The 25,880-nt window shown below is 43.6% G+C and overlaps 3 protein-coding genes across 6 annotated transcripts; 2 read left to right on the top strand and 1 right to left on the bottom strand.

Moving 5' to 3' along the window:
* Positions 1–378: 378 nt before the first annotated feature.
* On the top strand, positions 379–964 carry LOC113564067. The gene is given in 6 exon segments (XM_026978545.1): positions 379–451; positions 454–501; positions 504–535; positions 578–760; positions 813–873; positions 876–964. Coding segments are annotated over 6 exon segments (486 nt in total).
* Positions 965–3,536: 2,572 nt separating this feature from the next.
* On the bottom strand, positions 3,537–14,130 carry LOC6543083 (zinc finger protein jing). 4 transcript variants are annotated; one of them, XM_015159213.2, is made up of 7 exons: positions 13,716–14,130; positions 8,914–10,553; positions 7,127–8,726; positions 6,500–7,061; positions 6,286–6,433; positions 5,806–5,983; positions 3,537–5,747 (listed from the first exon to the last, which is right to left on the bottom strand). In XM_015159213.2, the coding sequence occupies exons 2-7, from the start codon at positions 10,427–10,429 to the stop codon at positions 5,306–5,308; spliced, it is 4,446 nt and encodes a 1,481-aa protein (XP_015014699.1). In that variant the 5' UTR covers positions 10,430–10,553; positions 13,716–14,130; the 3' UTR covers positions 3,537–5,305. The 4 variants fall into 4 exon arrangements, with proteins under 4 accessions (XP_015014699.1, XP_015014700.1, XP_026834091.1 ...); XM_015159214.2 differs by lacking the exon at positions 13,716–14,130 and adding an exon at positions 10,785–10,960 and having other exon boundaries at positions 5,174–5,747; XM_026978290.1 differs by lacking the exon at positions 13,716–14,130 and adding an exon at positions 11,050–11,378 and having other exon boundaries at positions 5,306–5,747.
* Positions 14,131–23,770: 9,640 nt separating this feature from the next.
* LOC6542452 lies at positions 23,771–24,760 on the top strand. The gene is made up of 3 exons (XM_015159179.2): positions 23,771–23,883; positions 23,938–24,126; positions 24,186–24,760. The coding sequence occupies exons 1-3, from the start codon at positions 23,832–23,834 to the stop codon at positions 24,458–24,460; spliced, it is 516 nt and encodes a 171-aa protein (XP_015014665.1). The 5' UTR covers positions 23,771–23,831; the 3' UTR covers positions 24,461–24,760.
* Positions 24,761–25,880: the final 1,120 nt, after the last annotated feature.

A 25,880-nucleotide genomic window follows, 5' to 3' on the forward strand; every position in this document is an offset into this window, starting at 1 on the left:
TTTGTCCGCCTGTCTGTCTGTCCGTTGCATTGACGACATTCTAACTCTCGTTTCCGATTCCATGAGGCTTATATATATTGATCAGTATCGCAAAGTCACTTGCTTGATCCCTACATTCTAGATTTTATACGGACAGACAAGCAAACTAACCTCGGACAGTGATTCTGATCAAGAATATGTATTCTATACAGAATTAAATTTACAGGTGTGAAGTACTTCCTGCCCATACTTTCCAAAGAATCTCTCCTTTACGCTACGAGTAAGGGCATCATCAAACTAATTGTTTCATGTTCCGATAGTGATTTGTGGTTCTTAATTAAAAACAAAGGAATCGATTTAGTAAGTATTAAAGGAGGAGGTTCGTCAATCGTAGTCGTAATGGAACTCGTTTTACTGGTTTCATTGGGCAGCTGTTTTATTGGGCAATTGGTAAATGTTGAAAAGTATCCTAAAAAATAATTCATTTTTCACTCGGACGCAACATGTCTTGCCATGTGAAGACTTCTTCTTGATTGTGCCTTTGCTAAACCCAATTGTAACGCGTTGTAACAAATTCATTACGAGATCTAATTAAAAGCTGTTGTTTTCCAAATTCGAATTCAAGTTTCAAAACTACAGCAACTAGTAGAAACCATTCTTAGTTGACGGTACAATCAGAATATGCGAGGTAATCGAGGGGAGGAACTTCATACCATTGGCGTCATAATCTGGAAGTAAGCGTTACTCGAAGGTTAACCACTCCTGCTCTTTCGATTTTTTTGCTGATCTGTGTAACTGATTGATCCTTACCCATTTTCCAACTGCAGGGCCAGCTAATAGCTCGTAACGGTTTTCTGGATACTAGTCTTCTGCCGCCTTTTCCTCAAGGATTTTATCGACGAGTAATGATTATGTAGGCACAATCAAGTTCTTCCTCCAAGTCATGAAAGAGATAAAAAGCAAGAAGTCTCCTCCTAGTGCCTAATGTTATCTTGGCCCAAAAAAAAAAATGTATTTACGATTTATACATACTTATGTACATACATATGTGTAACCATGTCTTCGGCGTTATAGATAACATTTTCAGGGAAAACTTTTATCCATATGTGGAACAAAATCTTGCAAATAAATACAACCAAATAATGAGTATACTAGTTAAAAGGTAAAAGGTAAGCTAGAGATTTAAAATCCAGCTATTTTTATCATTCAGAGTCATACTTGAAACGGGAAAAGGTATAAAACGGTAGGTGAGAAAAAAGTGTTGAGGCACCTTCAAATCAAAAACTTTGTATGAAAAAAAGGTCTGTGTCGATTAATAGAAACTTTAAACAAAAATGTATTAAATATTATTTAACTTCTTATAAAAGAGTACACCAGCTTCGTTAATACCTTTTTATATGACATAAAATTTTATATGACATCACTTTAAGTTAAATATACGCATAGTCACTGTGAACGGTGGTTCATGTAGTGACGAAGCGCACCAGGAGAGTGTGCAATGGGGCCTACCATATATAATATACTTCAAGAAGTGAGGATCTGTTATGGTTGTCTGATTCTAACAAGTGAATTGCATACCTAGAATTTAAAAATGTACTGATAGGGCTGCTGCAAATAACTTCCAAACATATTTTAAAATACTTGCTGCAAGTACGCATTGATTCAATGTGATGCCTAGTTAAAGAGCTAATTAAAAAAAAGATTTTGAGGAACAAAGTATTGATTTCAGTCAGATGCAAATTGCAACGCAGTAAATGAAACAATTGCGACCATATAAAGTATAGATATTCTTGATCAGGGATAACAATGTACCCTCCTTTTCATTCGTATACTACTAGTTTTCGACAATGCATAATTATACCCTTTACTCGTAGAGTATATCGGTAGAAATTGAGAAAAAATAATAAAATGAAAAAATAACTTAACAATTTTTTTAAAGTGTGGGCGTGGCAGTGATAGGCGGTTTGTGGGCGTTGGAGGGGGCGTGGCAAAAAGTTTTTTGGCCAACTTATAGAAATTTACAATATGTATACAAAAATGAAAAAATATCACATTTTTTAAAGTGTGGGCGTGGTAGTTTTGTGCGGTTTGTGGGCGCGACAGCATTTGGAAATAAACTTCCGCTGCGTCTATGTCACTGGAATCTGCATGACTAATCTCAACTTTCCAGCTTCTATAGTTCCTGTGATCTCGACGTTCCTAAGGACAGACGGACGGACAAACGGACATGGCCAGATCGACTCGTCAATCGATCCTGGTCAAGAATGTATATACTTTAGCTTCTAGCTGTTACATACTTTTCAACGGATCTAGTATACCCTTTTACTCTACGAGTAACGGGTATAACTATAATTTGTTCCGTTGCTGCGAAAAAAGGGGGATAAATAAACGCAGCAGCATGCTTCTTAGCCGTATTCATTACATGCTTATATAATATCCTGTAGTTTTTGAAATTTTTCGCTAAATTGGCGATTTTCACATCTAACGTACATCTCAATCACTGAAATCACAATCAAGAAGATATTTAATAAAAATAGTAAAAATTGGTTTTTTTAAAACCACTTTTCAACATGTTATCCGGATATAAACAAATGGAGTGTAATTTAACGCTTTTATGGAGCAAGAATGTTTCAACTGTTTCAATTCGGAATCTAAAGTGTTCTATCCATATTATGATAAATTTTTTTTACTTCTTCATTATTGTTTTAATGTGATATGATTTGAATTGCAAGCTGGAAACTTTTGGATTTGGCGAGGGGGTTTATATATATAGGCACTTTAGAGCAGGATTTACTCTCCATGATAATGAAGTCATCGTATCTTCCCCGAAAACAAACGAAATAAAACTACGAATATAGCATAATACTTGATTTCTTTTTATATTTTTTCATTTCTCAGCGCATTACATGATCTTGGTTTTCAGAATCGGTTTGAGTCCACTTGTACATACTATGTTGTGTATATAGAGTTCTATAATATATATGTATATAATTCTTTTGATTACATTAGTTACAATCGAAGCAAGATCTCTGCTGTCGTGGCTGCGTATCGCCTCAGATTTGGCCAGAACTGAATCCAAAATCAAACCACGAAATATAAATACTTCTCCTGTATACGTTTGTATGTGTACGCCTGCTAATTACCATAATTATGTATGCTTAATTCATTTCTGCCTGCAATTTATTAAAGCGGTTTTAATATTTAAAATATGGTTATGATAATAAGTATGTGCCTCATACTGGGTAAACTAATCTATGTACAAACTCAAACTCAGCTCAGGGCTAAAGGCAAATGCATAACTGGGTGTTCGTCTCGAAAGGGTCCTCCGATGGGATTGAAAACAAAAGCCGAGGTAAATGTACTTCATCTGGATCATTGCTTATCCTACAGACCGTTCGCGATACTAGCAAAATATGAAATTAGCCTACGGTTTCCCCTTGTTTCTTTGTGTGTACTCATGTAGTGCGTACTACTCCCTTGTTTTTCGGCTCCGCCCTGCTCGAATCCTTCGGTTGTGGTTGTCAGCCGTATACCGCTGCACCTATATACTCTTTTCGCTTTAGAAAACTTGTCTCGAAAAATTCTTTTGTGTATTTTATGCTTGCAAAATTTGAGGTAGTTTTATTTTATTTCAATTTTTCCTTTACTTCTTTACTCTTGGATTCTTGTTTGATACTTATTTCCATTAGTTATAGACTTCTTCATTTCTTGCAGTACAAAGCGTTGAACAACTAGGGCGAAAGGCATCGAAAGTCTAACCGAATGGAAGAGTCAACTAAGCTTGATCGGCTAATATCATAGAGTATTGCTTTAAATCATTGTGGGCTGTGATCAGCAGACACAAAGTCCTCACGACTTTCTGCCTCCTCTTTAGATACACGGGAATTACACCTTCATTTATATATATTTTTTGTCATTCGTCCTTGTAAGCTTAAATTACTTGAGGGGCACAGATACGCATCTACAGCTACTTAGGACAACACTCAGATATATTTAATATACTCGACTCGAAGCGAGCTTTTATTGTGCAACATAGGGCAAGTGCTCGAGCAGGAATTAGGGTATTAGCAGTTATAATAATTTCTGGCCCCGCCCATGCCGCACACTAAATTAATCAGTCGTTCCTAACAACTGGGTTCTTGTTGTTGAATTACATATTTGGCAGTGGTGAGTACTCTTTTATTCATGTTTGTGATTTCGTCTTCATTTTCATTTACTTACTTTAAAGACACGCAAATTCATTCGCATAGAAAATTATAAGAAACGGTTACCGTTTGAAAATATGAAAATGAAATGTAAAGGGTTTGAATGGTTTTTGGTTTGTCCGCAAAATCATACAAAATAAAAACATGGGATTTTGTGTTATACTGCGCTTGTATATTGTTGATCTTCTTTCGAAAGCTTTATTTTTCATATTTTAGTTGGATTTGCCTTGGCTAATTTCTAAATGAATAGGTTTAATGTAAGTTTAAACGCGAAACTAGTTAATGCTATTTTATTTACAGTATGCACGATGCTTTTCCATCTCGTCAAACTTTTACAAATAGATTGAGAGACCCGGATGAGTTGGCGAAAGTTGCATTCGATTTGCACTAAATTAATGGATAATCGTCTTGGGCTTGGGTCTAACTTAAGCTAAAACTGTTGCATTGCTGTTCGAGTTGAGTACAAAATGTCATACAAATATTTCTCGTATTTTTAGCGGTAAATGCTTCAAGTCTTGTGTTCTTCCACGTCACTTTACTATTCTTAAACATTAACTGCTCAGTTGTGTGCGTAGATTTTCCGCTTTCAGTGTAAGTTTGGCCAGTTTCTAAGAGTACAATACAATACGACGGGGGCAACAAAAAGAAAACAAAATGTAACTTTAATTTTGTTAATGGATTAACATAAACTTGGCCTACAAACAAGTGTTGTCCAGTCGGCCATTCCCACATGAATCTTTACTAAGTATACATTTTAGAAATTAAATTAGAACTAGAAACTAGGACATTTGTTCATAACAGCACTTGCTAGAACGCGTGGGTGGGTTGCGATTAGGTGGCCACTAAATGCTTCTGACTTTACTCTTGATTCCATCCGAATATATGTACAATGGTCAATAAACGAAACTTGGATGGAATCAAAAACTAAACGACTGGTTCGCGCACCAAACAAAACAAAAACGACCAAAGCGGGAGTACTTATAATATCTATACATTAATGGATGCATGTAGTAGTAATTTACTTGAGTCTTATACTAACTAGTCTACTTGTCACTGTTTACTCGTTTGTCGTTTGTTTTTCGGTTTAATTACTTAGAAAATACTATAAAACTGGTATGAACCTAAATGGGCACTAGTGCGTCCGTTGGAACCAGCTTCTCCCTCGCCGGCGGTGTCATTTTGGGTGGTTTTCGCGGATGCTTACGCCGCTGTTGCATCTGCAGCTTGGCGATGCTAAGTACCTGCTGATAGCTGGACACCGTCTCACAACTCGCGCTTCGCGAACTACTGCTACCATCTTCTTCTTCCTCTTCATCTTCATCCTCCAATTCCTCCACTTGATCACCATCGTCGTCGCAGTCGCTGCCGCTCGCCTCGCCGATCTGCTGCTCGATGACATTGTAATCGTCGGCAAATAAGTGGGAGTCATAGCGTAAACGGAAAGCCGTGCTGAGCAGGCTGTCCACGCGAGTTTTTTCGGCTGGCCGCATTTGCTTGATGTGCAGTACCTTAGTGTGCTGACGCGTTCGGTTTAGGCACTCCGGCAGCCACTCGTCGGAAATGCTGTTTGGAGATATAAGGAATAAGTCTGGGAAATAGAGAGCGCTTCGGGCTAACTTACATCTCGCGCGGTGACCATCGGACGAAGCACTCGTAGCCGCCTTGGCTATTGCGGCGTCGCATCATGCACTGCCCCTGGAACTCGATGGCCTGGGCACCGTTGGTCAGTGTACTAATCTGGCGCAGGCGGTGCTGTAGCCCCTCCATAATGCCCGTGTCGAAGAAGTCAAACATGCGAGCTGTAAGTTGAAATGTTGACATAGATATTGATAAATCTCATATTGTTTCGTAAGATTAGAGTTGTTTAACTAAAATCTAAAAAAACTTATTTTTACGGTTTGAAAACTGCTGGATAGTGATTGCAAATCAGGATAGAAATCTGATATTTTGGGTCAACAAATGATTTTTTACTGCGTTTAAAGCTTGTATGTTATATTGTACAATTTCATTCAAGTTGGATCTTTGGTCAGCTCCTAAATTATAGCTTATGAAGGCATTTGCTAAATATATTATAAAATTTATGTTTATCTTGTTTCTTCACCTGAGAAGGGCTGACGGCGGTAGCGGAGCTTCTTGCCATTCTTACGGAGTTGTTTGGGTACGGGCGGGTCAGAGGTGCGCTTGCTTGTGCTCTCCCTTGCATTGTCAGTGGCATTAAAGTGGTTGTTGACATGCTTTTGCAACGCCAACTAGAAGGGAAATATGAAAAACCGGGTTATAGACGTGTACACACCAGGTATTAGATTTGAACCGACCTGTGAGCCGAACCGTAGGCCGCAGCCCTCCACGATACACTTGAATTGTTTGGAGCCTCCATGGGAGAGCACGTGACGCTCCAGCCAGCGACGAGAGCATGACTCCTTGTTATACACCTTGCATCCCACCCAAAGACAGGCGAAGGGACCTGTTTGTGTATTGACGTGGTGCGTCTGCATGTGGTCCAGCAGCTTGGAGTTGCTCTCATGCTTTTTGTTACACTTGTCCCAGTAGCAGACGCCGTCATGCCGCTTTCCACCTTTGCCGCCAGCACCTGCTCCAGCCGGAAAGCGTATGGTCTTTGGCTGCGAGAGGATTGGAGATATAGCGCTCTTTGGCAGACTTTTGCTGGTGGCTTCCACCATCGCAATGTCCACCACAGTGCTGGGCGGAATAGACCCGGCAGTGGATGCGGAACGGGCGGGCGAAGGAGCGGCAGAGCAATCGTCCGGAGACGCTGGCGATGGTGCATTGCTAGCCAGTGAGTTGCTGTCGGAAGCGGAGGATGAAGCGCTGCTCGCTGCAGTAGTGGGTGGTCCGACGGAGGCGGATTTGGAGGAACTAAAAGGTAAATATATTGGGATTAGCCGACATTTCTTAATATAATAATTATAAACTGTACTAACATGGCATCCGCAATTGAGTTGCTGCTCTCGCTGTTACTTAGACTCCCACCGATTCCTGACTCGGGCGTGGGCAGGTCCCTTAGCCGCTTGTGCGTCTGATGAGTTTCCAGCGAGGCCACCGACTTGTCATCCTCTTCATCGTAATTGCTACTCCCACTGCTGCTTCCTCCGCTGACCGTGGAAATGGGCGTGGTAGTATCCACACTCTTGGCCAGAGGGAGTGTCGAGAGTGGAGGCGAGTCTGTGGCTTGAGAGCAGTCGTCGCCGCCGCTGGATATACACGACGAAGTGACCAGTTCACTTAGCATATCAGTTTGGCTAGCAGCCCGCCGGCTGCTGGCACTCAAGTTGCTGGCCGCCGGCGAGGGAGAACCCAAGCCAGAAGGCGATGCTGATGGTGAGGGTGATGGGGCGGGCGTAGAGGCCTCTAGTGAGAGATCAGCTGCTGAACTAACTGAGTGCGAATAGGTGCTGCTGCTACAGGAATTTGAGTTTGAGTTGCTGTTGGTGCAGTCCGGCAAAAGGTCGTGTTTTAGCGTATCGACCTCCGATTCCGATTCCCTCTTGGGCAGCTGCCCGGCGAAGCTCTGAGGTTTGGGTGATATTGTAGGTATTGAGGAAGATGTCATGGAGCCAGTCTGGGAAGCCAGCTCCGTGGTTTCCACCTTGATCTTGCTAAATGCAGACAGGGTGCAGGAGTTTGACGTGGAGAGGGCTGGCGAGGATCGCATGCCGTGGCTTCCGTTGCTACTGCTGCTGGGGGAACTGAAGGGTAGCGGCGTCAACGGTTGCGAAACCTTGGCTACCAGCTTAGAGTTCTTAACCAGGTCAAAGAGATCGGGAGCACTGTTGGCTAGCTTCATTGTAGGTCCTTGCTTCGAAACGCTCAGCGTTGGGGTCAGCTTCGAGGGTGCGATGCTCACTAGCGGTGGTGTTGGTGTGGGTGTGCTAGTAGGGGGTCCAGTGGCTCCCGTACTCTTGCGCAGCTGACCCAGCTCCTTGGTAGCAGACGTGGGCACGAGAGGAGGCGGCGTGGTAGGCGTGGCGATTATCGGTGCCGTCCCCACTCTGCCCTTTGCGGTCAGCCGCTTCTGGTAAGGCTTGGCGGCGGGCAGTGACCGTTTGGCCGCTGGCGAAGATGCGGCAGCCGGGGAGCACGCGGGCATGGAGGAAATCGTCACAAGCGGCGGCGGTTGCGTGGAACTGTGCAATGGCGGCTTCACAATCGCTCGCTGAGGCTGTATGGCAGTGTTGTTGATATTGCTTAGATTATTCGAGGCATTATGGTTGTTACTGTTGCTGGCAGTCGAATTGTTGGCAGTGTTCGAATTGGTATTGTTTGTAGCTGCCAATGGCGGCGGCTGAGTGGCAGTGTTCGTACTGTTATTGTTTGTGGCTGCCAGTGGTGGCGGCTGTGTGGCCGATATGATTTGTTGTTGCTGATGTTGCTGGTTATTAAGAGCTATCTGCAGACTCATTAAGTATCCTATGTACTCGGCCGAGTTCACAATATATAATTTGTTATCTTTGAGTCCAACTTGCTGATTGTTAAGTGGATTAACAAAGTTCATGTTGCCGCAAGAGTTGGAAGCCATATTTTCTGTAATGGAAAAGTAAGCATAAGCGAAAAAATTCGAGAACCGGAGGGAAGAGCAAGCTTATAGACCGACTTTTTCGAGTTTAAAAGTCTTTTATGCCTTCTGTTTTATTAGGGCAGCCGAACTAGAAGCTTAGGTATTCCCATTTTCTGAGTTAATTTAATGAAACTTAAAATATACTATACTTACCGTTTAAACTCATGTTGTTCTGTCTGGCCAGAAGCAGTTGATGATGGAGATAGCTTCCAGCTCCCGGAATAGCTTCAATTGGAAACTGTCCATTGGCATTGGGTAGGCCAAAGGGATTGCCCGCCGTGGCTAAGTTAAGCAGTCCAAACGGATTGCCAGCCGGGGCCGCCGCTGCTGTAGCCGTGGTGGCCGTGGTCGTCGTGGCCGTGGTTACCTGTTGCAGCTTAAAGACAGTGCCGTTCAGAAAATACTGGGCAGCAGCTGCCTGAGCAGCCTGCGCTGCCTGGGCGGCCGCGTTGTTGGTGGCCGCCGCGGCCACTGCAGCTTTGGCTACGTTGTTAAGCTGCATAATATTGGCGGCAGCCGCCAGCTGGGGCGGAAGCTGGACTAGATTAGGCAGCTGCACGGGCAGCTGGTAAAGCGTGGGATTGGCGGGGGCGGGCGTTGGATTTAGTGCTGGTGCTGGGGCGGGCGTGGTGGCCGCCACGGGGGCGGGTGGTGAGATCTGTTTTTGCTTCAAAGCGGGGCTCGTTACTGGCGGTCGGTAGACCATGGCTGCCTTTCCCTGCTGCTGCTGTTTCATCTCCGGCGTCCTGGGTGCGATGGCCACATGCTTCTTCGTTGGTGATTTCCCCGTATTCGAGCCACTTGATGAGCTAGACGAAGACGACGAAGAGCTGCCTGAAGATCCACTGCTGGGCGTCTTGCGTAGATTGGGTGCCACCTGCGCTATCTTGGCAGGCTGCTTGGTGCTGCGTTCGATCTTTTTGAGCGCCGGGACGGGCAAACTGGGACTGGCAGTGACCACGGGCGTGACAGGAGGCGCCGGTGTGACTGGGGCCACTGGAGCTGGTGTGGGCAAGGTCTTGGTTGCCTGCTGCTGCTGTTGTTGCTGTTGCTGCTGCTGAGCCTTCTGCTCTTTCAGCTGCGACAGGATATTGAAGTACTTGTTGAGCGAGGCGGTGGTTGCGGGAGTGCTCATGGTCAGCGTGTTGGCTGGATTGCTCTGCTGGCCGGGCTGCGGCGATATCTTTCCGCCGCCAGGAGACGGCTTCATTTGGGATTTAAAAAAACCGGTGATCTTGGTCTGCGACTCCTCCATGGCGGCCACTTTCAGTCTTTTGCTTGCGTCAAACGAGCCGGGCAAATCGCTGCGCGCCTTCTTAGCTGCCGCGGCTCCTCCGCCGGTTAAACAGGAGCCTTCACCGCTCAATCCTAATGACGCTCCAGATCCGGCCGCCGTCCGCTTGTTTTTGTTGGCCGAGGCGGCGGGCACGGCAGTGGAGGTGCTGCCAAGGCTGGTATTCCACGGCCACTGGAGCGTGGGAAGGAGGCTGGGGTTCCCATGTCGCTGAGGCGTCGTCGGCTTGGACATGACGCTGTTTGCGTTGTGCTGGCTTGGGTGACTGTGGTGGATGGCTGGCGAAGGTGACGATTGACTGGCGCTGCTGGAGGGCGGAGAGGCGGTCGCTGTTGAGCTACTGCCGCTGGCGCTTCCAAGGATCTGTGGCGGCATCTTGGCCAGCGGGTCGGGCGGGTCGCTCAATTGCGAGTGCGCACTGTACGGGGAGCCGGGATCGGACGCATCCTCACTGGAGCCCGTGCTGGAATCCGCGCAGCTCAGTGAGGTGGCAACGCCGCTGCAAAAAGGAGAAGGGGAACTTGATAAGTACGGGTGTTATCTTGTGCTGGTGCTACACTACTGATACTCTCAGGGATTTCGCTGGCCTCTACTGTGGCTATAGCCCCTCGGTTACAGCCACACCTTTTGGACGCGGGCCAAGGGAAGGGGAAGTGGATTGAATCTCTTGTGGGGGGACTATTGCCTGGAAATTTTAATTCACTAACTCGACAATTACTTTGCTTTGCACCTTTAATATGTTTTTGTTTATGCTTTTGTCTTTTTTTACACGTCTTTTTATATCTTTTTTCTTTGATTGTTTATTTGCCTGCTAGTGTTGGAAGGCGACTGAATTAATTCTTGGATGTTTATTTTCGAGCAGTGTTAGAGAATGTACAGCGAACGCTGTAAGCTCTAACAGCGCGGCTAACAGCTGATAAATTTCCCAAAACAATCCGCAGTAAAAGACAGGCAGCTACGAAACTAAATTCAATAACAGGCGCGGAAATACATACAAAAACTTTTAAATTAATATAAAAACATCAATTCATTCATTCAATTCAAAATATTTTAATTTTAAGAAACCGTAAAAAACGAAGTATTCCTTTTACTCAAGAAATTAAGAATATACTGTTGCAAGAGAACGAAGCACAGCGAAAAGAGCGCAAGAGAGAAAGAGAACGGTGCGCGTATGTAGCACACAAACTCACACAAAACGGGTCGATAAACGAAAGCATAAAGTAAACAAAAAAAAACTGGAGAATACAACAGGCAAGAAAGAGCAAAAGAAAAGGAAGAAAAAACTTCCTCTCCTTTTTCGCTCCTCGGTCATTCCACATCACCATCTCCCTCGCCATCTCTTTCTTTATTTACGATTGTCTGTCCGCGTGCAACATAACAGCAGAGGCAGCAACAACAACATCGATGAGAAGAAGAGGCATGGAAGGCAAGGGCCGCAATCTAATGCGGGAAAATTTCAGTTTCAGGTAGCCCAAGTCGCGTGTGTGTGCGGTTTCAGTTAAACACATGTACATGCATACATACGGAGAGAGGAAGAAACCAAACGAAACGGGATAAACGGACGGCAAGTATACAAAAAATCCTCTGCTTACACAAAAAGGGTATTTTTGAATTCGAGCTGCTATTCTGGTACTCGAAACGAAATACAAATAGACACTTTTTCACTTTTGGAAAGGGTCCAATTGCTATTTTGTACCTTTTAAAGTGGTGATACTTAAAAAAGCGCTTTTTTTAATTATAGGAAAACACCTAAACATTGCTTAAGTTAATTTACAAGAATACAAGATGAATTAAAAATAAACTTAACATGTAAACTGTGAAGCTACAATAAGTACAGTATAAATTCAATCCCATTTATCCGTTAATAAAATAATTATGTACAATATCACAGCAAGCGTCCATTCTTTTCACTTTGCACGCAGAGCTTGTAATTGCAAACAAATTTGTAAAATATTTTATTTCATTTCTAGCTCGAGAGGCGTTCCACCAGCTTGTCAAAACAATCTCTGAGTTGAGCTTGGGTTCTAGACCCGTAATCAGATTTTTGGACTGGGTATTCGCGGGTTTTATGTTTTCCGTCGGCCTTTCGTGGATCTTTTTTAATCACACCTACTCAAAATGCAGATATACAAAACCATATTCAATGTAGAAGAAAACAAAAAGAAAACTCATGAAATGAAAACACATTTTATTTTATGTTCGCCTACCCCGACCCCGGAAGATACCCACAGATTACGACGACCAAAACTGCTTTTGTGATAAGCCTATTAGGGAGGATTGCTGTTAACTGCGGCCATCTTCCTCATGCATTTTTGTGATTTTTTAATGGGGTGTACGACCCCGACCATTTTTCGATTGCTTTTTTTATTTACTGATTCACATTCCGAGGTGACACAGAAGTATTTTGGGCTCCAACTAGGTATTATTCCTAGCAACAAATCGAAGTACACGTACAATGTTATATCTACTAAATAGCCATCATTCGTATAATCGAGTTATGATAAGTATGGATTTAGTTTTATACGCAAACATCAAAGTTGTAAAAATACGTGTACACATAAAGTTCAATTTAGAGCTCTACTATCGTGTGGAAGAAGTATTCACTATTCCTTAAAAATGTTGAATGTCACTTTATACACATACTGTTGTTTTAAAGCATCTAGATTTAAGCAGATTTAAGATTTTTAGTAATTTGCAATCAAATAAAATGCATACAAACGGGGAACTGCTTTAGTGATACTAAAGTTAGTGAGTTATTCAAACATTTAAAGAACTTATTAATTGAAAGACGCATTGCATTCATTTGTTTGTATCTTTGATGGCAGTTAATCAAGCCTAACACTTTGAACGACATAATTAGACACTTTATGTTTGCCGACGGCGAATTCCAAGGACACAAATAACATTCACCCGTTGCAAATTTAGAATATAGTGGCACTGAGCCCGAGTAGAAGTCATCCGATATTTATGCAGTAGTCCTTTTTAGACGGTGCCTTTCAATTGCACCCGTTTATTATGCATTCAACGCAAAGTTGATGCTTAAATTATGCACTCTATTTAATTTTCCAGCCATAAGCAAAGCTTTATGGCCCCTATTCACACACACACAGGGGTCATATTAAATTCATAGAACGAACGCCGCACGGCAAAAGCGGCAACAATTTAAATTTTATTAGAAAATCCCATTAGATACACACGCACACACCGAAAGGGACTTCCACTTCCGCCAGAAGTTGCCTTTGTCGTATGTTTGTGTGCGTCGGTCGGATGTGGGGGTGTGTATCCAACACACACACACACGCACACACACACAAGCAAGGCATGAATGAAGAAGACAATGGGTGTGGGTGGTGGGGGAGAAGAGGGAGGGATGGCGCAAAAATCATTGCATATTTGCTTGGGCAAACAACAACAATTACACACACAGCCGCGAACAGCGAACAGTGACAGCCAGCAGTTATTTAACACGTGATGTAAACGGAATGTAAAGCATGCTGTAATAGTCGGGCGAAACTAAAAATGCAGGCCGAGCCAGCGCAGCGCAGCAGCAGCGAGGCGGCAGAGAAACATGCGCAGCAGCAGAGAGGGAGCAATGCACGATTACTTTTATTTTGCTGGCGTATTCGTATTCTTTGGCTTAGCCTTTCGTCGGTATACTAACGTTCAACGCAAACGCTATGCGTGTTCCCAGGCTGGCGATCCGATCCGATTCCGATCCGTTTTCCTGTCCGCTTTTCCACACACATACACTCACACAAACAGACGCACACACAACAACAGCGACCGACCTTCAACTTTAATCTCGGTCTTAAAGCATTTCGTACTCGTACTCGTAATCGTTGCTGCTTTAATTATCCACACTAACACAAGTGCGCACACTGACGTTTCTACGGGCGGGCACGCGAAGCATAAATATCCACTTATCCAAAAAAGAGGCGGCAGCAGAAGAAATTCCCACCAATACACCGAAACCGAACCGAACCGAACCGTATCTGTATCTTTAACTTTATCTTCAATTCTGCTGCATTCCGCTTTCTGCAGGCGCGTCCGTCGCGTTCAAATGTTGGAGAGAAAATGGCCTAAAAACCTGGCTTTCTTCACAAGGAACAACGGGAAAACCGACCGAGAATTTTCAAGAGAGGGCGCTCTCTCGGCGGGATATTCCCTGTATAATAATAATATTGGGAATCGAAAAGGGCATTTTCTGAAAGAGCGAAAGCGCTCTCTTTCGCTCTCACTCTCGCTGAGCTCCCTACGTTTCTGCCCATTATTATTATTATTTTTATTTATATTTCACTTTTGTTGTTGGCACGTTAAATATTTCCTGTTTGTCGTCGTCTCTCCGCGCTGAACCCGCAAACGGGAGCGAGGGCGATGGACGATGGGCGGTGGGCGGGGCAGAGGTCGGTGGCAGCAGTTCATGTTATGGTTATGGTCACGTACTCCTCCTCCCCTCCCCCAGAACATCCCCCCGCCAGCCCACAACCCTCGTCTCCCTGTTACTTCGCCTCACTTTACTTTCTATTCCTTTTCGCTGCCTGCCTCGGCGAGCTTAAATGTTTATCTAATTATTTAACGTCCTCGCTCGGCCCGGCGGGCGTGAAAAAATATTTAATTCCTTGCATAAATCTCTGCAAAATGGGTCTCCTACATTTGCCACCGACTTGTAATGATTGCTCCTGTGCTTCTGGCGATTTATTCGAAGACTGTGCGTAAACAGCATCGTTTGTTTTTTCTTTGGATAATCCATGCAGTTTCGATTCTGATAATTTATCGGAAGGATGATGCACAGCGTTATGTGTGCAGAATACGACTAAAACATTTTAGACTTTTTTGTGAGGAAAATGTTTGGAGAAACTTAGATTAAAGAAAATGATCCAAAATTATACTTTAATGGGATCTGGTCGTGTACGTCTGTCCATCCGTGTGAACTTTAAGATCTTGGTAACTATCACTGTGTACAAAAGTCTACATAGTGACGATGAGGACCGAGTGTATAATGCATACCGATCACATACTTTGAAAACAAGGTATTTTTATGCTCTTGGAAAGAAGAAATATTCAGAAATTATGGGAGTAAAATGAAGCAAAATGTCAGATCTGTTGGAAAGGTATCTTTAAGTACTATTTTATTAAATCATTTTTTTTTGTATTAAATTAGATTGTGATTAGTTATGGTTAATATTAAGTTTTGTTTTACGTTTTGGCGATTTTTTCAAAAACGTTTTTGATATTCAAAAAACGTCTTTACCTTTGAGATTATTAAGCTTGACGTATTGTTGAGTTACTAACACTGTTATACATTTGTATAAGCGTATTGGAATATCTTATCCCGAAGGCGAGAATTAGGTCACCATAGCACAACTTGAATAGAAAAATAGTCTCTCAGTTTTAATCCAAATGAAAGTAAATGAAAAGGAAATCTACGTTTACTAGATTCATTCAATATTCAATATCTACCGATATTCCAGAAAATGATGCAATTTTTAGTGTGCACCTCACAAGCTGAGTAAAGGGTATCTGATAGTCAGAGAACTCGACTATAGCATTCTTTCTTCTTTAAATGTGTAATGCCGGGTTTACAAGTTTGCCATAGGATCAGTCGGAAAATTAATTGAAAGTTATAATTACCCGTTACTTGTAGAAATAAGGGGTATACTAGATTAGTTAAAACGTATGTAACAGGAAGAAGGAAGTCTTGCCGAACCAATAAAGTATGTACATATGTATATTCTTGATCAGGATTCGATCTGGCCATGTACGTCTGTCCAACGGCCAATTCAAAAATTCTTTCTTGAAATTATGTTGATTCATCATCCATCATCGTCCCTGTTGTTTGTTAGACTTTGATAAGCACTCTCATTTTATATATGAAGTAATTAATTTTTGGGTTTCGGTTTCGGTTGGTGGTATTCCTCCTGGCTATATCGATAATACCGATTTTAATGTACGCTGTATTTTTGGATTACGAAATTATCCAGGGGGAAACATGTGCAAGGTGCTTATGTAAATTGCCTTGACTTCGTGAGGAACCCGAGGTCGATGGAAAAATGTAAGCCCAACCTTTTCGGGTTTTTAACATTCTCCATCTCCAAAGAACGTATCAGTTTACGTCTCCAACAGTTTGATTAGGTATAGGTTCCAGCACTTTTGGTAATCTGCATAAATTTTACACATTTTTAGCAATCCAATATGCCGGAAAGAGGACAGAGGAAATGGATCTCCTAGTTCCGGATCCAACCCTACATGTCACCATATTTGTTTTCGCGTCAATTTTGATTTATGTGTGGCATAATTCTAGGCGTTATAAACTGTTTTTGACAGCCGAGATGGGTTTGCTTGGGCCATGTGGGTGGTTGGTTGGCTGAAAAGCGTGTGTGTGACGTACGCATGAGTTATGGCTAGTACCTGCATCTATTACTTAGCATTTGATAAGGGTTCGTTTGTTATATGCTAATTTGGCTCTTTCTGCGTAAACTATTTTGCCAATCGCCCGCCGTTCTTCATTAGTCGTGATAAATGAAATTACAGTTTATTTAATTAACACATTGGACGTCCTTGTTGCGTGTTGACATACGCATAGCTATTTGATCTCTTTCAAGTAATTCAAAAGCCCAAAGTAACAAGCTGGGCAATTTGTCGAATAACTTATACCATATATGTACTTTTTCATGTACAAAGTCTTTGCAGCAGCTTGAAGTTCCTTAAAGCACAGTGGTATTTTGTTATTCACAGTATTTCAATCCAGTAAATTGAGCTTTAAGCAGTGAACTATCACATCCAAAGACGGCTAAAATTTGTTAAGCCAAGTTAAATGCCTATTCTTCCATTTTATGGTCATCAAAGACCAGGCGGAGAAAAGGGACTTACTTATCGCTTTGTTTATTTATCCCAGAAACAACAACTCTTAGCCATTTGCGACTACACAGGTCGGACTATTCCAGACTCCACTTGCATCGTTATTAGAGCCGAGTAAACAGAATATAGGTCTTCCGGGAGAGTGCATACACTGTGTACTTAGTTGTGTGTACCTGCACTCACATACAAGCATATGTATGAATATTCTGCCTGACTGGACCCCTTCATGGCACCCCAATTATAACGCGCTAAACAATAAAGAAAATAATAATAAAACGCCAGTGCTCACACATGTTTGCCGTACACACCAGACTGTGTGCGTGTGTTTGTCCTGAGCAACCCTCGCTAATGAAGCTGCAGCTCAGCTATGTTTGCACACGCAATTTGGCTTGCCTTGCTCCTTTCTCGACAAAGACCCGGGAACCAGGACCTGGGCCTGGACTAGGACCTGAAACTGGAACTGGATCTGGATGTGGTTCTGAGGTGTGGACGAGAGCAAAAGAGGGCCCAGGAATTATCACCAGCAGCAATAGACCGAACCGAACAGATCGAAATACTACAGGAAAAGTCCGCATGAGCCGAATAATTGTTACCCTGTTGGTTGGCTTACCCCGAAGGGATACTTTTCAAGTCGATCCGGAGAACTCTCAGCATTACGCAGCTAAATAAATGACTACTGTGTCCTCCCGTAAATTAAAAGAGGTTGGCTCGTAGCCGAATCGGTACGACTCATACCACCATCTGCCACAATAAAAAGGCTGTACAGATCAGTGGGGGTTAAGCCAACAATATGAACAATATGACTCTTTGTTTAAATATTTTGGAAAAACTATTAATTTTATTAATGACAAGAAGAATGGTTGTTACTATCATATACCCATTACTCTACTAACGAGTAGAAAACTGACTTCTCCGAGTTAAATTTTAGTATTCACGACTCTTTGACGTCATTGATCCAAGGAAATTAGATTTTAATGATAAGAATATGTTTTATATTGGTCTTTGATTGATAATTGCACGCTCTAGAACCTTAATCTATTAAAAACTCATAGAAAACGTATTCTAAAAAAGTATATTTGCTGCCAAACAGGGCATGTTACTAAAGGATTTTAATACCCGTTTCTTGCAGAGTAAAAGGGTATAGTAGATCCGTTTAGGAGCATTTAACAGGTAGAAGGAAGCGTTTCCGACTATATAAAGTATATATACATATTCTTGATCAGGATCAATAGCCGAGTCGATGCCCTTGTCCTTCTGTCCGTCCGTCTGTCTGTTCGTCCGTATGAACGTCGAGATCTCAGGAACTATAGAAGCTAGAAAGATTAGGCATGCAGATTCCAGAAATATAGACGCAGATTAAATTTGTTAAATTATGTTGCCACGCCCACTGTAACACCCACAAGCGAAACAAAACTGTCACGCCCAGACTTTTTCAAAAATATTTTTCAATATTTTGTTTTTGCTCATATTACCGATATTTTGGAGTTATGGTGGCAGTCTCAGTGACGACCGGAAAGGGATCCTTATATACTCTTCACAAGGTCGGAATCGTTTCCTCCAACCTCCTCCTCCTCCATACGTCCTTTCTAACGGATCTAGTATACCCATTTATTCTAAGGTAGTCTGATAATAGACCGCTATATCTATTTCCGTATCGTGGTAATTCCATTTAGCGAAACTGTATTTCTTAAAAGTATAATTCATTAAGCTAAGTTCTATTGAATCAGAATCCATCGCCCATATCTCCACAAACTTGATAGTGAAAGTTCGTCGATACGATTGGTTAATTATGTATATATGCATTTGTGTATATTGGTTATAAACAATGCCATCGCCTGGCTGCATCCGATACACAAATTGTCGCTTAAGCTGGCCAAACACTTGGCGCAACGTTGCAAGATAGATGCAACCGATGTTTGTTGTTGCTTTTGCGTCGGCATTATGTCAATTCGGAATTTATTCCATTAGCTACTCGGGAAACATCCTCCAAACTTACGAACAAACATATGTATGTGCACATATGTATGCCCATGTATGCATGTTCTTTGTGTAGAAAGTAGAAAGGTTGGCGAAAGAGTGAGAGAGAGAGGCTGCTTTGTTTGGCGGGAACAAATATAAGTACAACAACGCCAAATCACAGCTGCGGGCAGCGCAAAAGACGAGCCGCTGTCGACGACGGCGTCAACATAAAAACGAGCCGCCCTCTGGCTCCCCAACCCCCTCTTCTGCCCCTTCCAACCCTCTTGTTACATTTGTTTTGACATTGTTGGTAGTTCTTTGCTTTGCCTGTCTCGCTCGCTCCGTCAATCTGTCCGGCAATCAATATTCTCCCTCTCGCGCGCGAGTGTGTGTGCTCGTTGTTTGCTGGGTTTTTTAGTGTGCGTGTCTTGCACTCGCTGCGCTTTTTACCAGTTCTCGTTCGAGTGTGAAATTTGATTGGAAATTATTTTGGAAAAGTGCCGAAAAGGGCGACACCGGTGCATTGCGTATTGTTGTCCAGAAGGGTGCAGAGTACTGATCTGATCTAGTTTCCTAAAGATAACAGTAGTTCCTTAATGTAGTGCGTCTAACACTCCCTTTGTTTCGCGTACTGCAAGTAACAAAAATGAACGCATAGAAGTTATAAGAGAAAATGTTCATTCAACTCGTTATATTCGATAGTCCGACCCCTGAAATGTTTGGATCTTGAATGTTTCCTATTAGTCCCTACACATTTACATACTTAGATTGCTAAACAGCAGTATTATGCAACCTAATTATAGGGTAATTAGATATAAAAGTCTTATAATTTAATTAATACTTATTTATTTCATAATTATTGCTTTATACTAAGCAAAAGCTTCGAGTAATCGGTTATAGATAATTGGAAGTCATGTAAGGACCTCAGGAGTAACTTTTTCTTTCCAGCGATTGGAATAAGGAAATATGTGTCAGTATTCATTTTGAGAAGTCTTTCAAGTGGGTCCGTTGCAAGAAATCCAATGAATTGCAAATTTCTCCCCCTGGAATCCTTCTATTCACCCCGTCCGTGATGGTACCAATGGTACTTTTTGGTCGAAGGGGTGATTACTTGGGGATGGGAGTTTATGTGTTGCCACCTGTGCCAAAATCGTTTTGCATTTCGTCCCACCTTTAATTGTCCTGCTCCTTAGAACGCGGTCTCATTCTCCCACTTTTCACCTCCACCCGTAGATCTTTTGTGTGGAGCCGTTTACGTGCGCAGAAGTACGCCTTGGGGCGCAATAAAATGTTTAATAAATTGCAAAAGTGCGAAAGCGGCCAGAGGAAGCGGAAGCCAGTAAGTGGAGAAGGACCCGAAGGACGGGCAACACAGATGGGGCTGGTCAGGCGGAACAAGTCAATGACACATCCCAGATACAAACATATTCTAATGAAGCCGAAGTGAAAGAGCCCAACTGCGGCTCTCACACGTTTTTTGGTCAACATAGGGGGGCGGAGAACGGGGGCGTGTCGTGGGCGTGGCCGCGGCGAGATGTTCGGCTTGCTGGGCACGTAAAATGTATTGAATAATTACATTGGGCCGCCTAACGGCATACGAAATGAGCAAGAATCTGAACTCGAATTTGAACTCAGACCGATGTTGAAGTCGACAAGTGGCGGTCCGGACATTGGCCACGCCCCCCGTCGAACCGCCCACCTCCTACCTCCCACCTGCCTGGCGAACCTAGCCTGCCATCGACGTAATGAGCGCCACAGGAATTGGGAATTTCGAAGCGCAGCAGGAAATAAACTTTTTGGATGACTAAACCGCTCCGAGGGGAAAACGATAAAGATTGATGAATCCACAGAAATGCATTTCGCCCGGCAATCTGTTTCGTTGGAACTCGGACTCGGAACGGAGGGAGCAGGCCGATGGCCTTTAAGTAGTGCTAAAGTATCAATCAAAATGCGTGCGCTCGGAACAATCATGAAATTACTTTGAAATCTTCGAATGCCCAGTCAAGGTGAAGAAGACCGAACTTGAAACCGAGTCCCAGTTCTGGCACCGAATGCCTCCAGAGGCATCCGCACAAAGAGCCGAGAAATCGGTTACCAAATCGGAGAAAACAAAGCGGGAACACAAAAGATGATTTATCATTACAGGAGGGGAACTGGTAGACTTACAAATTGGATTGCCAGAGGGGATCGGGAAAATGAGCAAGGCCAAACACTATGTAGCAGTGTAGAGCTAGGAGTACCCAGATTTATAAATACAAGTCTTTAGCGTTTGCTCAACAAAAACATATTAAAGTTATCATATTTATCGAAAAATGCAACAGGTCTTTTGGTCGTGTCTATTTGCCTCAAGTCAAGCCAATAGTAAACCATCAACAACAGATAATATTTACGAATTGCCAGGGGAAAATAATTATATTCACAGTGCCTAAGCCTCAGTCAAACTCATTTCGAGAAAGACCGACGACATTCCTGACAAAAGAAACATTTGGGGCTGACACAATGTCAATGCTTAAGTTTTAATTTATTTAAAATCAATTTGCCCAAAATCTTGGCCATTTTCTTTTGCAGGCGTGTTCACAGAAGCAGCCGGGGTTGCAGTACTATTTCCGGAAAAATCCTGCATAATTTAATTGTCCTGTTGCTGGTCTTAGCCAGTCTGCCTCCGTATTTATCTCTGCCAAAGGCTCCGACTCACTCATTCTGTCTGTCTACCTGGTTTTATTTGTTGCCTTATTGCCTGTGAAAATATTTGTGCGGAGCTGTTCGACACTCAGAGAAATATCTACAGGACTTTCCCAAAGGGTTGTGACCTCTCTGTTTGTTGATTCTAGCTCCAAACCAGAACAAGTAACTGAAACTCTACATTGTGTGTTTCTGGCAATTGCATTACCTTTCTCCCAGCGCAACTGCGTATTCTGTTTGTCCACCAAGCTCCCGTCACCTTGCAACCTGCAGCGGAGTGCAGCGTGCCACACTCACACCCAGTCCCTTGAATCCAGATGCGAGTGAGGCTAACTGGTGGCCCAGAAGGCAGGCGACAGGTGCTGGGGATCGAGTGTCAGCCGCACACAACTAGTGTGTAGTTCTAGTGTAATTTGCAGCCCCCTTCTCTTGGGTTAATTAAGGCCTGCTCCATCTCCATGCTCCATCTTTGGGGCTCGGGGTTAGTGCGTGTGTGCCAATGGAGCTTCGGCTTAGTCAGTGGGCCAGAAAATCCGAAGCAGTTTGATTGGGACTTTATGGCATTCCGTATTTTATTAGAGTGGTGACCCCGACCTGCTGCGTTCGCAGACAATTCCATTAACATTAAATGTTAATAGACGGCAGAGCGGTCCACAGACTCCACAACTCTCGTTCCTCGAATTGGAAATGGAACCGTCGAAGATCCGAGCTGGCGATGGGTCCAGCTGATAAATTCATTCTGTGCCCCTAGAACCGAGGAAAAACGGAGTGGGGTAGGCAACGGCAACTGAAATTCAATACCATTTTGGGGGATGACGACGATGATGTGTGCCCGATGGTGATAGTTATTGCTGTTGGAGTTCCCTATTATTGATGTTGTCTGGTGTCATTGTTGCCGTTGCCGCTTTGTTGCTGCTGTCATGCGGGGTTTCTCCTCGGGTCTTCGCAGACTCACAAATGATTTTAGTTTGAATGTTTCCCCTCTTGCTGGCCACCAAATATAACTCCGCAGCCGCCACGCGGGAGATGCAATAGTGGAGTATTTAATGCCGGGGAACTTTTATGTTACAATATTACATTAATGCCGCAGAACAGAGGCGGAGTTTTGGGCATGCTGCCTGCGAAGGCGGAGTGGATAAATACAAAACCCAATTTTTATATTACATTTGAGCAGGGATCCCCGAGCAGAGTGCATAGGACCACAAAGGAGTAAGGAAAGGACATGGAAAACCAGTCACCCAGACACATAACTTCAAAGCGACACGGGAGAAGTCACCAGCATTTGCATATGAATGCTGAGAACGGAAGCTAGGAGAACTGGGGATCGGATACAGCTCGAAGGAGCACTCACACATGACGTGTGCCCATGGGCCACACCCACCCACATGCCCTCATGCTCCTCTCGTCGTCGGGCACTTTCAATTGCCAGAGAAGTATTAATGGCAGCATTTGAATAACAATGACGATGCCGAGCCAGTGCGGCAGATTCTGCAATTCAAATTCAAACAACTGCCAGTCACCGGAGAACCAATACTTTCTAGCAGGCGTGCCAGAGAAAGTGCTGCAATTAAATCAAAGTCAGGGCTAATTTGAGCTGCATTCGCAGGAGTGACATCTCTGGTGTCCCCGTCAAAACACTACAGATACTCCTTCAGTGGAATGCATTGGTTGATATTGTTGATAATTGCTTCAGATACGTTTTAGTTGGCCATGTCAATACATCAATTTCTTGGGCAGAACATTAGAGTACTAAACAAAGTCAGTTTCCAAAGGCTAGACCAAGAGATCCAACAGTTTGGCATGGAATATGCTATTGTTAATGAACATTATGGAGCTCTGGAGAATGCATTTTGGGTACCCAAGGCCTGGGAAGGCAAACTGTGCCTCGTTATTGATGTAGGCTGTTGGCTTCCTCTGATAACTGAATGCTGTTTTTCTGCGGCGATTTCCGAGAACCTTCGACCGATGCCATCCCACGTAGTATAATGAGCACCGAATTCAGGGAATTTCGCCGTCTGAGGAAGAATTCATTAAAGATCAGCTGAATCAGTTCGAGGCTCTGAGGCTCTGAAATATGCAAACGTCATTCAGATGTCGTTAATTACATACGTGCGCTGCCCATGATCGCGGCATCTTGAGAGGATTGGAGTTGCCAGATTCAAGAGTACACGTGTATTCGGTTCGACTAGCAAACTGGGTTTTATTAATTATTTTCGAAACACACCCCATATATGACATCTATACAAACAGTAAAATTGTAGCTGTGATTTGAATTGATATGTCATCTGGCGCATTAAATACCCTGGCTATTGTTCTGCTCTTGGTGCCAGGTGAGGGTTTCTTTTGTAACTTGCGTTCCATATAACCCTCTTTTTATCCATCAGGTACATTTTGTCAGTGCGTTAACTGTAACGCTCACTGGAAGTTTCATTGCAAGACTAACTTAACGGGGTATTACTGCGCTCCAGGTGCTTACATCCACCAATGGATTATGACAGAGGAAGAGTACCAGTTGGGTTTTACGGGCTTTACCACCCCTTTTTCATCATGCACGCCGTTCCCATTAGAACTAAGTTCAGTTTTCAGATCTTCACCTGAAACCACAAGCCCCCTTAATACTTTCCTTCTGCAGGTTACGTCGAGACGTTTTGCTGTCTGTATTCACCCAAGTACGGCTGCCAGTTGGCCCTTAATCCGGGCATCTTCAAAAAGGAGAAGCTACCTGCCAGTAGATGCGAGGACTGCATTAAGCACTGTCGATGCTCGAACAAGGCGACAGCACCTCTCAAGCCTCGGATGATGGTACCCCTTCTGGGAGTATTGGCTATGCTAACCGAGTGGATCTACTCGGCTCGGAAAGTTTGGGCAGGATGCGGTGCATCTTATTTGAGCATTGGCAGTAGTTGAATGTGTGAAGAATTCATTGAATTCTCGTTGAATGCGATGATTTTTTATCCTCAAATGTCACGAGGCTAACCGAGTTCAAGGCGAAGACAGTTGCACCTTAGGAGGAGGTACCGCAGTTCTATTCGTTCGGATTGGTAAACCCTACAAAATTGAAGAGACGTAGCCAGCTAATAAAAACTACAAATGGCTGAAACGAAAAATTGATGTCCTTTGGTCAATATCCTTCAGCTTTGAACTGTTTGACCACCAAATGCTGGCTCTTGGGTTGGGGAAAAGCCCAGAGTCCAGAGTTGGCCGGCGGTACGTGACTGAGACCATTATTGTTTACTTATCTACACCTAATTGCTTCTGGCTACACTTAATAATATAGCACAGACATGGCCACAACGCCAACGCCATCGTCGTCGTCGTCGTCGTCGTCATGGAGAAGTCATCTCCACCCCCTCGGGAAAGAAGGCGGAGGTCTTGCTTGTTTGTTCGGTTTCCCACTTTGCGTTGGTCCACTCGCCGCTTCTCTGGCGTTTTCATTCAGCCCGAGATTTGTTGCACCATAAAAAGGGCTTCCCGAGACTCTCCCCCACGGACCGTAGACCCTCCGCCCCGCACTGCTCCCCAGGTTATTGTGTTCCATCCGAGGCAGTGGATTCGGAGCCTGGCTATTTGTTTGCCCGTCGTCCGCTGTGCTGTCTTCTTGTTTCTTGTTTCTGGGTTGCTCTTCTCGTTCTGTTCGCTTTTTCAATTTGGTGGGATGAAAAATTTCATTGGAATTGGATTTTATTGTGGGGCCCCCTTCTGATGGATTTCTTTTTCGGTAGGTACAAATTGTGTGACGCTAATGGAGCATGCGGGCGGGCGAGGGACTTCGATATTCGGGCGAAAGATGTTGGACATCGGACAGCGACATGGCTCATTAGCTGAGAGATTAAAGTTGTTTCAATCACATTAAACTATTGAAATACTATCAATTCATTACAAAGCGTGCTGCATCCGTCAGGACAATTTAAAAAGGTCGCTTCGGGGAAGGGAACCATCATTTTCCCAGATTTACCGGAACCTTCTTGATAAATGTTTCTTTACTTTCGACCATGCTTCTTTTCCATTTCGTTTCCCCCTGTCATTTCCATCCACCTCGAACCCATCTATCTTGAGTGCTAATTGTAACGAATTTCCAACCCTCCAAGTGGAGAGGGGTGTGAATAGGGGATGCTTTCAATGGTTGTCCACAGTTTGCCCAACTCCGGAGGAGCAGATGGGGGAAGCTGGAAAGAGCAGTGGAAAATTTCTGGTCCTCCAGTTGCCCTGCACCCCGATGCCTTTTTGGATTTCCCCCTCTTCCGTGTGCCGATGCATTCGCAGCAATGTGACAATTGCTAATTTAGCTGTGGGACCCGCCCTGCCCCCAGCTGCAATTGGGGGCGTG

The sequence above is a fragment of the Drosophila erecta genome, unplaced genomic scaffold, assembly GCF_003286155.1.
Source record: "Drosophila erecta strain 14021-0224.00,06,07 unplaced genomic scaffold, DereRS2 tig00000055-arrow-pilon, whole genome shotgun sequence".
Lineage (NCBI taxonomy): Eukaryota > Metazoa > Arthropoda > Insecta > Diptera > Drosophilidae > Drosophila > Drosophila erecta.

What these genes read in the sequence shown, in the direction of transcription:
- LOC6543083 (XM_015159213.2), bottom strand. Translation starts at nt 10,429, where the DNA reads ATGCCGCCACAGATCCTTGGAAGCGCCAGCGGCAGTAGCTCAACAGCG. An exon ending in GAACAACATGAGTTTAAACG is followed by an intron (nt 8,727 to 8,913) that starts GTAAGTATAGTA and finishes TTTCCATTACAG; the next exon opens with AAAATATGGCTTCCAACTCT. An exon ending in AACTCAATTGCGGATGCCAT is followed by an intron (nt 7,062 to 7,126) that starts GTTAGTACAGTT and finishes TTTACCTTTTAG; the next exon opens with TTCCTCCAAATCCGCCTCCG.
- LOC6542452 (XM_015159179.2), top strand. Translation starts at nt 23,832, where the DNA reads ATGTCATCTGGCGCATTAAATACCCTGGCTATTGTTCTGCTCTTGGTG. An exon ending in TGTTCTGCTCTTGGTGCCAG is followed by an intron (nt 23,884 to 23,937) that starts GTGAGGGTTTCT and finishes TTTATCCATCAG; the next exon opens with GTACATTTTGTCAGTGCGTT. An exon ending in GCCGTTCCCATTAGAACTAA is followed by an intron (nt 24,127 to 24,185) that starts GTTCAGTTTTCA and finishes TTCCTTCTGCAG; the next exon opens with GTTACGTCGAGACGTTTTGC.